Source organism: Xenopus tropicalis, chromosome 4, assembly GCF_000004195.4.
Source record: "Xenopus tropicalis strain Nigerian chromosome 4, UCB_Xtro_10.0, whole genome shotgun sequence".
NCBI classification, from domain to species: Eukaryota; Metazoa; Chordata; class Amphibia; order Anura; family Pipidae; genus Xenopus; species Xenopus tropicalis.
In genome coordinates this window covers 6,577,792-6,593,990 of record NC_030680.2, presented here as the reverse complement: position 1 = coordinate 6,593,990, position 16,199 = coordinate 6,577,792, and the positions used below count along the sequence as shown (strand labels likewise).

General features: G+C 42.6%; 1 protein-coding gene across 9 annotated transcripts in view; it reads right to left on the bottom strand.

Annotated features, from left to right (window-relative positions):
- Positions 1-16,199, bottom strand: part of tead1 (TEA domain family member 1 (SV40 transcriptional enhancer factor)) — a 111,760-nt gene that overhangs the window by 25,206 nt on the left and 70,355 nt on the right. For 3 of the 9 annotated variants that reach the window (XM_031900407.1, XM_031900408.1, XM_031900409.1), the window contains exons 4-6: positions 9,787-9,851; positions 684-746; positions 512-574 (exon numbers count right to left, since the gene is read on the bottom strand). In XM_031900407.1, the coding sequence (XP_031756267.1) occupies positions 512-574; positions 684-746; positions 9,787-9,851 (191 nt within the window). The remainder of the gene's footprint in view (positions 1-511; positions 575-683; positions 747-9,786; positions 9,852-16,199) is intronic. The other 6 variants (XM_031900411.1, XM_031900413.1, XM_031900414.1 and 3 more) reach the window with 2 other exon arrangements.

The window sequence follows — 16,199 nt, the reverse complement described above, 5'->3', positions numbered from 1 at the left end:
TTAATGTTTTATTGATGTTTTAGTAGATCCAAATAACGGAAATACCCTTGGTCCCGAGCATTCTGGATAATGGGTCCTATACCTGTACATGTAACTGCTAGGGAAAGCAAGAGGGTCTGTCGCTTATTGAAGGGGGGGGTTGTTTATCTTTTGTTACATTGTTTCCAATGTCAGAAAGAGCAGGGCAGAGAATAGCAATGGCAATTTAATGAATGTATATTGGAAAGTTGATTATAATTAGACTTTCTTTCATTGTGCATCATTTGATTTTGGGCGTTCCGTCCCCCTGAAGGCGTGCAACGTGCCGACTGAAACGGTCTATTCTCTGTGGATACTGAGTGGGGTGCTGGCAGAGGGATAACAGAGCAGGTATTAAGAAACGTAAACAGCTCTCACATGCAAGGAAACTAGGTTACAAGGACCACGGCACAAAAAGCATTCACCGGTCACCATGGCAAACAGGAAGTGCAATGCTTAGCAACCACAAGCCCAAAAGCACAGAAGCGCATACCTTTAGCTTGGAATGAAAATCACGAGATTTCCTTCTGGCAAGAACCTGAATGTGACTAGACACCTGCAGGGTAGGGGAAGGGAGGAAAACAAAGGGGGGGGGGAAAAAAAAAAAAAAAAGCCTGTAACCATGGATATTAAAAAGCCCTTCAAGCCGGGCCAGCCAGACGTACCTTAATGGCCGCTTGGATTTCTCGAACTTTCTTTCTTGCTAAGACCTGTATGTGACTAGACACCTACGGGGTTCCGATTTAAAAAAAAAAATAGAAATAAAATAAAAAAAAAATATATGTATAAAAATAAAGGGATTTTTTTTTTTTAAATATATTTCGGAGGATTTTGGTTTATTGTTTACGGTGCTGGAATAATTCATCCCAAAGCTTTGAGAATTCAGCAAGGGGGGACAGTAACTATTGATTTAAAAAAAAATATTATGACATTGTATGTATCGATAATAAAGTGGGATTTACATTTATAGGACACAAAAACCAAACCTGGTCTGAAAGAAAAAGTCTGACACTTCAAATACATGAAATTGTTATAAATGTTCTACATCTCTGATGATATTGAATCAACACTTAAACAATCAATTTATAAATTCAATAGGGATGCACAGAATCCAAGATTCGGCCGAGTCTTTTTCAAAGGATTTGGGGTTTGGCCGGATCCTCAAATACAGGTATGGGGACCCATTATCCAGAATGCTCAGGACCTGGGGTTTTCCGGATAAGGGGTGTTTCCGTAATTCAAATCTCCTACCTTAAGTCTGCTAAGAAAATTATTTAAACAGTAATTTAACCCAATAGGATTGCTTTGGCTCCAATAAGGATTAATTATATCTTAGTTGGGATCAAGTACAGGTACTGTTTTATTATTACAGAGAAAAGGGAATCATTTAACCATTAAATAAACCCAATAGGGCTGTTCTGCCCCAATAAGGGGTAATTATATCTTAGTTGGGATCAAGTACAGGTACTGTTTTATTATTACAGAGAAAAGGGAATCATTTAACCATTAAATAAACCCAATAGGGCTGTTCTGCCCCCAATAAGGGGTAATTATATCTTAGTTGGGATCAAGTACAGGTACTGTTTTATTATTACAGAGAAAAGGGAATCATTTAACCATTAAATAAACCCAATAGGGCTGTTCTGCCCCAATAAGGGGTAATTATATCTTAGTTGGGATCAAGTACAGGTACTGTTTTATTATTACAGAGAAAAAGGAATCATTTAACCATTAAATAAACCCAATAGGGCTGTTCTGCCCCAATAAGGGGTAATTATATCTTAGTGGGGATCAAGTACAGGTACTGTTTTATTATTACAGAGAAAAGGGAATCATTTAACCATGAAATAAACCCAATAGGGCTGTTCTGCCCCAATAAGGGGTAATTATATCTTAGTTGGGATCAAGTACAGGTACTGTTTTATTATTACAGAGAAAAGGGAATCATTTAACCATTAAATAAACCCAATAGGGCTGTTCTGCCCCCAATAAGGGGTAATTATATCTTAGTTGGGATCAAGTACAGGTACTGTTTTATTATTACTACAGAGAAAAGGGAAATCATTTTGAAAAATTAAAATTATTTGCTTATAATGGAGTCTATGGGAGATGGCCTTTCTGTAATTCGGAACTTTCTGGATAACGGCTTTCTGGATAAGGGGTCCCATACCTGTAGTAGATTCGGTGCATCCCTAATATTAAATGATATGAACATAGAGCATTTGTGTGCACAATACACAATATGCCCAGTTTCTTTCTAACTGTATAGCATAACCTTGTGTAAAACCAGAAGGGACCAAATCCATTGAATAAGCTGAAATATAATACAATGGAAAGCTTCTCACAAATGTTTTTGAGTTTTATCAAGGAATGCATCAAACATACAACTTGAATATAGATAACCAGGTTTAATGGAAATAATAACCTCCTTTTTGATATGAGTTCAGTTGGGCTCATAGGAAAAAGGTGCATTAACACTTATCTAAACACATACATATATGGTTCCTTAGATACAGAGGAAACCAGGATAGTCTGCCTTTGACTAGAAGGGTCCATTTCCCCACCCCTTAGGCTGGCAGAGTCATTCAGCCACTCCCACGCCTTGTTTCATTAAAGGATAGAGTCTCTCTGCTTTCCGTGGTTGGCAGTACACAGATTTTCTGGAAAGTAGAGGGAATTCAAGTCCCAGAATCCATTTCTTTAACATTAACACAAGGCTTAGTGACACTGCTAGCCTGAGGGGGCTGAGGAAATACACCCTGTTAGTCAAAGGCAGACTTTCTTGGTTTCCTCTCAATTCACAAAAAAAAACTCATGTCACAAGGGTTGGCAGTATTTTTTTTTATTGTTTTTATTTAATTTAATGCGGCACATAAAGGGTTTTTCCACTGGTATATATTTTGCCCCCTCGGGTTCAAACCTGTTGTGTTCATTAAAAATGATAGAAGGCATTGGAGGTGCAGGGGGTTCCTATGCAATGAGATATAATGCTATTAATGTTGTTACATAGTTAGGATTTCTCTTTGACTAATGACCTTTTATTGCAAGGGGAAAAAAAATCATTGTTCTTACCATTTATGCCTTTGGGCTTTGTAAAAGATAAATTAATTGAAAAAAAAAATTTCCATTGTAACCTTGAACACAGACCGGAATGATCGCATTACTAAGATAATTGTCCCTGAACAAGGCATAGAGAAAAAATGTAATTACAGGTACAATTTTGTCTGTGTGTGTGTGAGGGAATATTCTCTATATTGCACCCCCCTCCCAGTGCCAAACAGGCATCACCTATCTGAAGCATTAATACCAAGACAGTCAAGTCTCTGCAAATAAAACTGTAAATGTTATATTCTTTCTATGCTCCAAATACGGAAATTCATACTAAAACACAGGCCGTACGGATGTTGTGGCTGAAGGAAACTGCTCAGTAAAGGTTCATAATTTCTCCGAATGCATTTTAATGAAGCGCAGGCTGGTTTTTCAGAATGAGCTAATGGATTAAAAAAAAGAAAAACAAGGAAAAGCGTGAAAAGACTCCCAGCAGCCCTGACTCGGTGCTGTTTGTGCTGAATCATCGCTTGCTTTCTACTATGTACTGAAACATAAGAGCTCTGACAATGTAAGGAGCCTTTGTTTGGAGAGTGCACACAAACAGAGAGGCAGCCGAGCACTAAATCTGGAGGAACTCGGCACACTGCCCTTATCCAAAGCTGATTTGGGTGGAAAAAAAAAACTGGTGCCGTATTAAATTGGTGGCTTAAATAAACATATTACATGATCAGTGATTAAAAGGTTCCAAAAAGGTTCCATGAGTTAGTGGGTTCCTCTACCCAGCGTATCATTCGGATACAAACATTGAAGCACTCGGCTCAGTTGTGCCGGATTTGTGGGGAGAAAAGGGGTTATGCACTGAAGTGATGTGTGGGTTTGGTCCGACCCATTTCCCCCCAGAGGTGGGTCTCAGTTATGCCAAATTTGTGCGGAGAAAAGAGGTTATGCACTGAAGTGATGTGTGGGTTTGGTCCGACCCATTTCCCCAAAGGTGGGTCTCAGTTGTGCTGGATTTGTGGGGAGAAAAGGGGTTATGCACTGAAGTGATGTGAGGGTTTGGTCCGACCCATTTCCCCCCAGAGGAGGGTCTCAGTTATGCCAAATTTGTGCGGAGAAAAGAGGTTATGCACTGAAGTGATGTGTGGGTTTGGTGCAACCCATTTCCCCCCAGAGGTGGGTCTCAGTTATGCCAAATTTGTGCGGAGAAAAGAGGTTTTGCACTGAAGTGATGTGTGGGTTTGGTCCGACCCATTTCCCCAAAGGTGGGTCTCAGTTGTGCCAGATTTGTGGGGAGAAAAGGGGTTTGCACTGAAGTGATGTGTGGGTTTGGTCCGACCCATTTCCCCCAGAGGTGGGTCTCAGTTGTGCCAAATTTGTGGGGAGAAAAGGGGTTATGCACTGAAGTGATGTGTGGGTTTGATCCGACCCATTTCCCCCCAGAGGTGGGTCTCAGTTACGCCAAATTTGTGGGGAGAAAAGAGGTTTTGTACTGAAGTGATGTGTGGGTTTGATCCGACCCATTTCCCCCCAGAGGTGGGTCTCAGTTACGCCAAATTTGTGGGGAGAAAAGAGGTTTTGTACTGAAGTGATGTGTGGGTTTGGTGCGACCCATTTCCCCCAGAGGTGGGTCTCAGTTGTGCCGGATTTGTGGGGAGAAAAGGGGTTATGCACTGAAGTAATGTGTGGGGTTTGGTCCGACCTATCTCCCCCAGAAGTGGGAAATGGGTTTTGCCAAATTTGTGCAGAGAAAAGGGGTTTTGCACTGGAGTGATGTGCGGGTTTGGTCCGACCCCCAGAGGTGGGTGACACGTAGGCCAAATTTGCCAATGGCTCCTCTGCTCCCCCACCTCTCCATGCTATTCCAAGCCCCACAAGTGACATGGTGGCGTTTGTTAAAGACTCATGTTTGCCCCCCTGATGATGTCAGAAAAGGGGTGTAACAGGCACAGATTTATAAATGGCGGGCTGGGTCAGGCGTGGCTTGAAGTCTCTGGGGTTAGCGTCAAGTAAGAGGCAAATATATTTCGACCCGCACATCATCAATGCACTTTTAATATTAGTGAGTTTCTAAATATGGATTGGGGGGTCCATGCAACATTTTAAAAGAGAAACTCTGAAAACACAAGGGTATTTACCCTCCCTATTGACAATATATGGGACAAAATATATGGCAGCACCTACTGGGTTATGCAAATCCAACAATGGGTTTCTTCAATGTCTCAAAGGGATGCACCCAATCCACTATCTTCCTTTGTAAAGGATTCGAATCCGGAACCGAAACCTGGATTTGGTGCATCCCTAGAGGTGAAAAGGTTGGATAAGGAGCAACAAAAGAGGCCAAACATGATGTAAAATCGGAAAACGGTGCCAGCTTGGCCAATCTGTACAGGTCATGCCGACATCCGATCAATGAAATTTGGTTGCCGAGATCTGTGCCTGACTATCGTATGCACTATCCAAACACGCACGGAACATCTGCAGAACAAAAACATGTCTCCTGCAAAACATGGAGGCTGCACGGGGCCGGCTGTATTGAAATAGAATTACAATGGGAGGGAAGGAAAGAATTTCGCAGCGAGCGGAAAGCAAATATTGGGGCATAGGCAGCGCGCTGAAGGGAAGCAGAATGTGCCGCTGTTTGATAAGAACGTTCCAGACAGCGAATGGGAAGAGGCTGCTATGTGTGAGTTACGCTGGAACAGAATAACCATACCGGGGTCTGAGCTGGAGATTCAGGCGCAAACATCTGGCGCTGCTTTACCCCAGACCCGACACACAAGTTGCTGTTACCCCGGGAGATGTGCCAGTTCTATGGGCAGGTAGGGGCAATAAAAAGCAATGAACCCTCTCTAGCTGTTTTCCTACAGTGGGTAAATGGAATGGTTCTACTAAGCCCCAATTATCTCTATATATCATGCCCCTCCCCAGATTCTTAGTGTAAAGGACTGAATACAGTCCCACAGTTAAGGATCCACGCTTAATCAGAAACGACACCCAGGTTTATCAGTATGTCTAATCTTTGATTTATGTGCCCTTGAATTGATGGCATGGCACTGTCTAAGGGAAACACTATGGCACCTCCTACCCATATGTATAAATACAAATATACAGAGAAGGAATGTTCTGGCCACACAATAAGCTGTACCCCCATACTGTACTGTCTAAGGGAAACACTATGGCACCTCCTACCCATATGTATAAATACAAATATACAGAGAAAGAATGTTCTGGGCACACAATAAGCTGTACCCCCATACTGTACTGTCTAAGGGAAACACTATGGCACCTCCTACCCATATGTATAAATACAAATATACAGAGAAGGAATGTTCTGGGCACACAATAAGCTGTACCCCCATACTGTACTGTCTAAGGGAAACACTATGGCACCTCCTACCCATATGTATAAATACAAATATACAGAGAAGGAATGTTCTGGGCACACAATAAGCTGTACCCCCATACTGTACTGTCTAAGGGAAACACTATGGCACCCCCTACCCATATGTATAAATACAAATATACAGAGAAGGAATGTTCTGGGCACACAATAAGCTGTACCCCCATACTGTACTGTCTAAGGGAAACACTATGGCACCCCCTACCCATATGTATAAATACAAATATACAGAGAAGGAATGTTCTGGGCACACAATAAGCTGTACCCCCATACTGTACTGTCTAAGGGAAACACTATGGCACCTCCTACCCATATGTATAAATACAAATATACAGAGAAGGAATGTTCTGGGCACACAATAAGCTGTACCCCCATACTGTACTGTCTAAGGGAAACACTATGGCACCTCCTACCCATATGTATAAATACAAATATACAGAGAAGGAATGTTCTGGCCACACAATAAGCTGTACCCGCATACTGTACTGTCTAAGGGAAACACTATGGCACCTCCTACCCATATGTATAAATACAAATATACAGAGAAAGAATGTTCTGGGCACACAATAAGCTGTACCCCCATACTGTACTGTCTAAGGGAAACACTATGGCACCTCCTACCCATATGTATAAATACAAATATACAGAGAAGGAATGTTCTGGGCACACAATAAGCTGTACCCCCATACTGTACTGTCTAAGGGAAACACTATGGCACCTCCTACCCATATGTATAAATACAAATATACAGAGAAGGAATGTTCTGGGCACACAATAAGCTGTACCCCCATACTGTACTGTCTAAGGGAAACACTATGGCACCCCCTACCCATATGTATAAATACAAATATACAGAGAAGGAATGTTCTGGGCACACAATAAGCTGTACCCCCATACTGTACTGTCTAAGGGAAACACTATGGCACCCCCTACCCATATGTATAAATACAAATATACAGAGAAGGAATGTTCTGGGCACACAATGTATCTACTGTATATAAGCCAGTGGGTCACTGACTTACACATACAGTTTCCAAAATGCTTTGGTTTAGTTGCCCTTTATTAAATGCTTAGAACATCCCACAGCAGCCTTGCTCCGGTACAGAATTGCCTTTCTGTGTTCAGGGAAAGTTCTATGCAACCCTGATTGTTTTCTTGGGTCCTTTAACAACGACTTCCGTCTCTTTAGAAAATGACAGAAAATTCTCTATACCTATGCATTAGAACTGCTTTAGAAAAGGCTCCGGGATACGTTGGCATGCCATGTTTATAATTATCGACAATCACGTTGGCTTTAAGGCAGCGCTGCATAATTGCCACAGATTGCTAGCTTTTTCCTTAGAGATGCAAAGCCCCGGCTATTTATTTAAATTACGGATTTCTGTTAGTCATTACACAGCCTAATTGTCCGAAATGGGAACGCAAACCTTCACCGACAGAAATGAAATCTACGAAAATGGGCAAATTATCAAATATCTAAGAATACCACATTAAAGGGGGGGTATGCATATTTGTGAGCTCGGTTAAGCTTTTATTTTCCATTTAAAAAAGTAAAGTACAAGAGCACAGAACATTGTGTCTCTGTATATTTGTATTTATACATATGGGTAGGAGGTGCCATAGTGTTTCCCTTAGACAGTACAGTATGGGGGTACAGCTTACTGTGTGCCCAGAACATTCCTTCTCTGTATATTTGTATTTATACATATGGGTAGGGGGTGCCATAGTGTTTCCCTTAGACAGTACAGTATGGGGGTACAGCTTATTGTGTGCCCAGAACATTCCTTCTCTGTATATTTGTATTTATACATATGGGTAGGGGGTGCCATAGTGTTTCCCTTAGACAGTACAGTATGGGGGTACAGCTTATTGTGTGCCCAAAACATTCCTTCTCTGTATATTTGTATTTATACATATGGGTAGGAGGTGCCATAATGTTTCCCTTAGACAGTACAGTATGGGGGTACAGCTTATTATGTGCCCAGAACATTCCCTCTCTGTATATTTGTATTTATACATATGGGTAGGAGGTGCCATAGTGTTTCCCTTAGACAGTACAGTATGGGGGTACAGCTTATTGTGTGCCCAGAACATTCCTTCTCTGTATATTTGTATTTATACATATGGGTAGGAGGTGCCATAGTGTTTCCCTTAGACAGTACAGTATGGGGGTACAGCTTATTGTGTGCCCAGAACATTCCTTCTCTGTATATTTGTATTTATACATATGGGTAGGAGGTGCCATAGTGTTTCCCTTAGACAGTACAGTATGGGGGTACAGCTTATTGTGTGCCCAGAACATTCCTTCTCTGTATATTTGTATTTATACATATGGGTAGGAGGTGCCATAGTGTTTCCCTTAGACAGTACAGTATGGGGGTACAGCTTATTGTGTGCCCAGAACATTCCTTCTCTGTATATTTGTATTTATACATATGGGTAGGAGGTGCCATAGTGTTTCCCTTAGACAGTACAGTATGGGGGTACAGCTTATTGTGTGCCCAGAACATTCCTTCTCTGTATATTTGTATTTATACATATGGGTAGGAGGTGCCATAGTGTTTCCCTTAGTGAAGTTCAATGCTTTGCATATAGAATGCCATTATTTCTCATTCCTTATGTTTAAAGGTCAGATTATATTAAAATGATGGTGTCACACAAAAAAAGTCAATGGACTCTGAGTTTTAAAGGGGACCTGTCACCCTAAGAAATAATTCCAAATCCTTTTCTATTATGTTAGTTGAGCAAAATAAACTTTACTTAGACTATCGTATATAAATTATTTCATTTTTTTCCCCTTCGCTCTTGGAATGATACAGTCACAGCCAGCAGGCCGACGCCATTTTGTAATCATTGTTATTAGGGCAAAGCTTTGTAACCCTTCCAAAATCTTATGCATTCGCTATGTGCTACGTGATATCTAGGAAGTGCTAAATGGAAAATGTAAGTAATTGCAATTAAAAATCTGAGCTGTCAATTATATATTGCCTGCCTCGCCTCTATGCCGCAGGCATAGAGGCGGGGCAGGCAATATATGATTGACAGCTCAGATTTTTAAAAACATAAAAACAGGTATGGATGTAGGACAGGTACAACAGGTATGGATGGATTGACCACAGCCAATCACAGTGGCCTCCTGAAGAAACCACCGCTGCTGGTTGCATTATCCAATGAAATTAAAGCTGGATACTCCTGATAGGAGACCATAAAAGCTAAACAAAATGGCACCCTAAAAAGTTCACCCTTTTACATCATATGCCAGAGCAATTCACATTTTTAGCTTTATAGGACAATAAAAATAATCATTATATTGTTACCTGTTTCCTGGTCCGCGTTTTTCCTGTCCTTAATTTGATATATCGGGCTATCAGTTCATTCCTACCTGAAATAAAGGGGGGGGGGGGAACACACTTAGAATCGGGCAGAATCTTTTGTTGTTTCATATATAGTAAATACGGTATATTTGCCAGTTACCCTACTGACCAGCAGCTAATGAGTGTAAAGCTCTGTAGGCAAAATTCCCAGAGTGCCCAGTGCGAATGGAACGGCAATGCAAAACATGTGACTATGGCACGCTGCACAGAATACTGGGGCTTTAACCAATTATAATCATCTTTATAGGCATACCCGTGCTGATATGTCTGGTATGATTGGCAGGGGGGCTTTGTTCCCCTTTAGTTCCAACACATGGATACTCCGAACCCATTAGTCATATTGACAAGATCACATAATACTCGGTTACTATATATTATCCTTTACCTGTATATCATATAATGCAGAGCTTTACAGGGACTCTTCAACACTGTCTCTTCCCCAGTGAGCTTACAATCTAAGGTCCCTATCACATTCCCATCAGTCCCTGCCCCAGTGAGCTTACAATCTAAGGTCCCTATCACATTCCAATCAGTCCCTGCCCCAGTGAGCTTACAATCTAAGGTCCCTATCCCATTCCCATCAGTCCCTGCCCCAGTGAGCTTACAATCTAAGGTCCCTATCACATTCCCATCAGTCCCTGTACCAGTGAGCTTACAATCTAAGGTCCCTATCCCATTCCCATCAGTCCCTGCCCCAGTGAGCTTACAATCTAAGGTCCCTATCACATTCCCATCAGTCCCTGCCCCAGTGAGTTTAAAATCTAAGGTCCCTATCCCATTCCCATCAGTCCCTGCCCCAGTGAGCTTACAATCTATGTTCCCTATCACACTAACACTAGTTTAATAAGGCCCAGAGACACAACTCCTTTAATAAAAGCTTATATATGTAAGTTTCCCGCAGGAAATCCCGTTGTTCCCTAAGTAAACCCGGCTTAGCAAAGGAAGCTTTCCTGCCCAGAAAATGATTTGCAGTTCAACAGCGACTTAAGTCTTTGGGTCAATAACCCTGGCGCCCTCTATTTGAACACAAAGGGGGTAATGTGGGGGCACTGGGGGGCAGTAAGACAGGTGCGTAGGTAACACACACACACCCAGGCAGCGCCAGAGGGCCTGGAACAGGAGGGCCAGTGTGCAGGAAGCAGGAGGGCACGTGACGCCGGCCAAATAAACAGCATCTGGGGGTTTTAAATGACAGGCCTTCACCCAGCAAGCCCGCACTGTAATCTCCCCCAGATGAGGCGCAGGCCCTACTACCTTCAATAATTCACACACACACACTGTGTACACATCACACGACAATAAGGGCATTCATGCAACCTCCTGTTCCGCAGATCAAAGCGCCCAAACGGACGGCTCCCGAGCATGCCTACTGCTGAATAATTCATTTCATGGCACTGAGAGGAGAAAAAATACGGCTCAGCGGGCGTCGGTTGGCTCGAGCCCTTTTCTGTGTGGTATGCCCAGCGCTGAATGGGAAAGGGGGGGAAAAGTCCTCCAAAGAGTGAGAGAGAGGTCCAACGGGCCAAACTGCAGCCATAATACAAAAGTACACGGCACGGATGCCAAATGGCTTAGGCCCTGGGGATAATGCCGACTGCCATCATATAAAAAGTGCTGCCAAATCCCTGAGAAATATGGGAAATACTATGTAATGTTGTGCAGTTTGGGGAAAAATAAAATGTATATTATTCTTTAAACTGCCTTGATTTTTATGGGGTACTTTTATTTCTAAAGGCAAATAATTCCCTCTGTTATTTAACATTTTATTCTTGAACCAACAAATGTATTTGTAGCTGTAATATTGGTGTGTAGGCGCCATCTCAGTGCCTTGTGCCTGAGTCTGAGCTTTCAGCCAGCGCTACACATTAGAACTGCTTTCAGCTAACCTATTGTTTCTCCTACTCCCATGTAACTGGAGGAGTCCCAAGCCGGACTTGGATTTCTTACTATTGAGTGCTATTCTGATACCTACTGGGAGCTGCTATCTTGCTCCCTTCCCATTGTTCTGCTGATCGGCTGCTGGGGGTGAGGGGGTGGATATCACTCCAACTTGCAGCGCAGCAGTAAAGTGTGCCTGAGTCTGAGCTTTCAGCCAGCGCTACACATTAGAACCGCTTTCAGGTAACCTATTGTTTCTCCTACTCCCATGTAACTGGAGGAGTCCCAAGCCGGACTTGGGTTTCTTACTATTGAGTGCTATTCTGATACCTACTGGGAGCTGCTATCTTGCTCCCTTCCCATTGTTCTGCTGATCGGCTGCTGGGGGTGAGGGGGGGGGGATATCACTCCAACTTGCAGCGCAGCAGTAAAGTGAGACTGAAGTTTATCAGAGCACAGGTTACATGGCTGTGGCACCCTGGGAAATGAAGAATATGGCTAGCCCCATGGGAAAAACAGATTACAATGCAGGATTCTGCTGGAAAACTTTTACTGATGGGTTTGGAACAAAATGAAAGTTGGTTTGGAATATAAAAGTCTCCCCTCTGTGCGGCAAATACCGCAAAACCCAAACCAGGAAGCCCATTCCCACTCACTAACACACAGTACCTGCCTTGATCCTAAGAAAAACAATCATTGCCGTTTTAGATTTTCGGTGGTAAAAAGCTGCCGCTTTCTGCAACTGAGATTTTCTTGGAAAACAGGAAAGTGCAGCCCTAAATATCTGAAATCTAAACCACTAATGTGACAAAAGGGGGGGAAACAACCAGTGCTATTAGGGCTTGCGTGAATACAGAAAAGGGTGGAGGGGGGGTAATTATGTGAAGCTAAAAGGTAACTACAAAGCATGTAGGTCAGTGTCTGTGTAACCAGCTCCCAATGTTAAATTAGATAAACTAGTGAAACCGTATCCCTTTACTTTAGATATACATTAAAGGCAAACACGGACATTCCTTCTACCCTGCTTATAGATTTTCCCAATTAAAGGGATGATCTGGGCCTTTTCATTTGGTGGGTGTTTTCCCTCAAATCCTAAACGGCAAGCGGAGTTACGTTCCGGCTGATTGATTAAACGGTGTTTAGTAGAATCAGCCCTTTGTATCTGAAAAATCAATATAATATATCGGTCTTATCATCCCTTTACCTGGGCAGGTACAGAAAATGCATTTGAATCATCACCGGCACGTAAATACAAATTTACCTACCTTATTTATATAAATACAATTTATTTACCTTATTTGTATAAACACAATTCAACTGGCCTAATTAAGTAAACACAAATTAGCTGGCCTATTTATGTAGGTACAATGTAATTGGCCTGTTTATGTAACTGCAATTTAATTGGCCTATTTAAGTATCTATCAGTTTAATTTACTACTATATGAATGTTGCTAAAACAATTCTGTACTGTACAAGAGACGGGTAATAGTTGCCCTGTATGAAATATTATGCACCATTAAAGGGCTAGTTCCCCTTTAATGTGATAGGATGCCCTGTTCCCAAGAACTTTGTAATTGGTCTTCATTTGTTATAGTCTTTAAATGCCTTCCTACTCCGCCTCTTTCCATTATTTGACAAAAAATAACTATTGCTCAATAATATTTCAGGCTACAGTCTTGTTATTGTTACTTTTTATCACTTATTTATATTTAACTCAGGCCTTTCCTATTCATCTTTCATTCAAACCACTGCCTGGTTGCTAGAGTAAACTGTCCCCTAGCAACAGGTAGCTGCTGATATTCCCAACTGGAGAGCTGCCAAACTAATTAAAAAAAAATGAATGCCAATCGCTTCCTGCCCCACAATATCCGTCTCTATCATACAAATAGTTAATTTAAAGGTGAACTAACCCTTCAGTAATCTGAGCTCTAATTTAACCAGACAGGGAACAAGGCCACAGGACTTTATCTAACATCGGAGCGCACGTGTGCCCCCCCCTTGAGTTCCGGGTCCCTTCTCCCCTTACAAATAAAACCGTCAGCGCCGATCTGAAGCGGAACAATCATCCGGGGAATGGCGGGCCCTTTATAGATCGCAACTCTGATTTAAATGAGAAAAGTGCAAGCGAGCGTCGAGGGGTCTTTGTAGGAATATATGAAGGTTCCACGGCTGCCAATCAAGAGGGGGGGAAACAGCAGGCTGAACTAGCGGTGACCCCCCCCCCCCCCGCCCCAATGGAAGCTGCCTGCCAGCTGTGCGCGCTCCGGTGACTCCCCTTTTCCGCATTATTCAGGATGGTTTAATCTTAATCACAATAATCTGTGGAAATCCTGGAGCCCGGCAATTGGCATTTAGAGGCGGCCTACAAAAGGCCAGCCGTGCATATTTTATAAACCTGTCCGACAGCATCTGACACCTCGCTCCCCGTCAGATCCAATTGAGCAGATTAAAGGGGAAGCTGCCCCGGCAGAGGAAGTATCACAGGACGGAATGGAATCCACCATTCAGCATTTTTTCAGCAGGATTCAGATTCCATGGTCCGAACAGAATCCGAATCTTAAAAACATGTGACTTTTCGTCACATGAACATGGAAGCTGGAAATGTTACCAAGCCACTTCCTGGTTGCTAAGGTAACTTGGACCCTAGCAACCAAATAGCAGCTGAAATGGAGAGCTGCAGAACTGAAATAACTAAAAAAAAGTAAGATTAATAAAAAATGAAGACCAATTGCAATCTGTCTCAAAATATTATTCTCTACATCAGCGGTCCCCAAACTACGGATATTTAGGTTGTACTTCCCCTTTAATGTCGATATACCACCATCTTGTAAGCTCTTTTGGCAGGGCTCTCTTCCCCTCCTGTATCGGTTACTGATTGCTTTATATGTTACTCCTTGTAGAGTGTAAGCTCTTTTGGGCAGGGCTCTCTTCCCCTCCTGTATCGGTTACTGATTGCTTTATATGTTACTCCTTGTAGAGTGTAAGCTCTTTTGGGCAGGGCTCCCTTCCCCTCCTGTATCGGTTACTGATTGCTTTATATGTTACTCCTTGTAGAGTGTAAGCTCTTTTGGGCAGGGCTCCCTTCCCCTCTTGTATCAGTTACTGATTGCTTTATATGTTACTCCTTGTAGAGTGTAAGCTCTTTTGGGCAGGGCTCTCTTCCCCTCTTGTATCGGTTACTGATTGCTTTATATGTTACTCCTTGTAGAGTGTAAGCTCTTTTGGGCAGGGCTCTCTTCCCCTCTTGTATCGGTTATTGGTTGCTTTATATGTTACTCCTTGTAGAGTGTAAGCTCTTTTGGGCAGGGCTCTCTTCCCCTCCTGTATCTGTTATTGGTTGCTTTATATGTTACTCCTTGTAGAGTGTAAGCTCTTTTGGGCAGGGCTCCCTTCCCCTCCTGTATCGGTTATTGATTGCTTTATATGTTACTCTGTATGCCCAATGTATGTAACCCACTTATTGTACAGCGCTGCGGGATATGTTGGCGCTTTATAAATAAATGTTAATAATAATAATATTAGTGATGTTTGAGTGCAAAGAACCAGGCATTGATGCTGCAAAATTATAAATCGGAGTGGAGAAGGGACTAAAGCCCATCTGATTGGCTGCAGTTACCTAAATTTGTACATAAGAACTGGGGAGTCGTCCCGGCTACGGAGAGTACCATTTATGATCCCGCTGACATCAGAACACACCCCTGGATTGACAGGCCACACCCCCTACTTTCTTCTCCCCATGAACACTATAGGGAAGCTTGTGGGCAGCCACTCAGAGAGACAATGGATGCTTAAGAAAGGCTGAAACAAGCAGAGCCGGTAATGCCTTTGTTCTAATCCTCTTTATATTTGCATCTTAGAAATCAACAATAGAAACAACAGAAGCCGTGGGATTTCGCAGACACTGTATATTCCCAATAGGCAGGGAGGCTCAGTGGCCCCTGAGCGCAGCACTCTATGTACAGGAGAATCATTTTCCTTGGGCCGGAGATGATTAGAGAGTCGCTAGCGGCGGGAATTGCCGAAACCCAAAGATCTGCTGCTCCGACTGCTGCATGTACAGGCAGGTTCCTAATGCCTATGGCAAAGGGCAGAGACATTCAAAAAATGCGCCAAGTGCATCGCTTGCAGCGCAGGTTATAAATAAATCTGATGTGTTTGCATTCTTCCCTGCGAGCTAAATTATACACAATTATGTGGGAGATTGTGCTTTGGGTTCCAATGCACGGAATTTTCCTCTATACAGGGAGAACTTTCTGCTTGCGCTGCACACAATAAGCTGTACCCCCATACTGTACTGTCTAAGGGAACAACTATGGCACCCCCTACCCATATGTATAAATACAAATATACAGAGAAGGAATGTTCTGGGCACACAATAAGCTGTACCCCCATACTGTACTGTCTAAGGGAAACACTATGGCACCCCCTACCCATATGTATAAATACAAATATACAGAGAAGGAATGTTCTGGGCACAC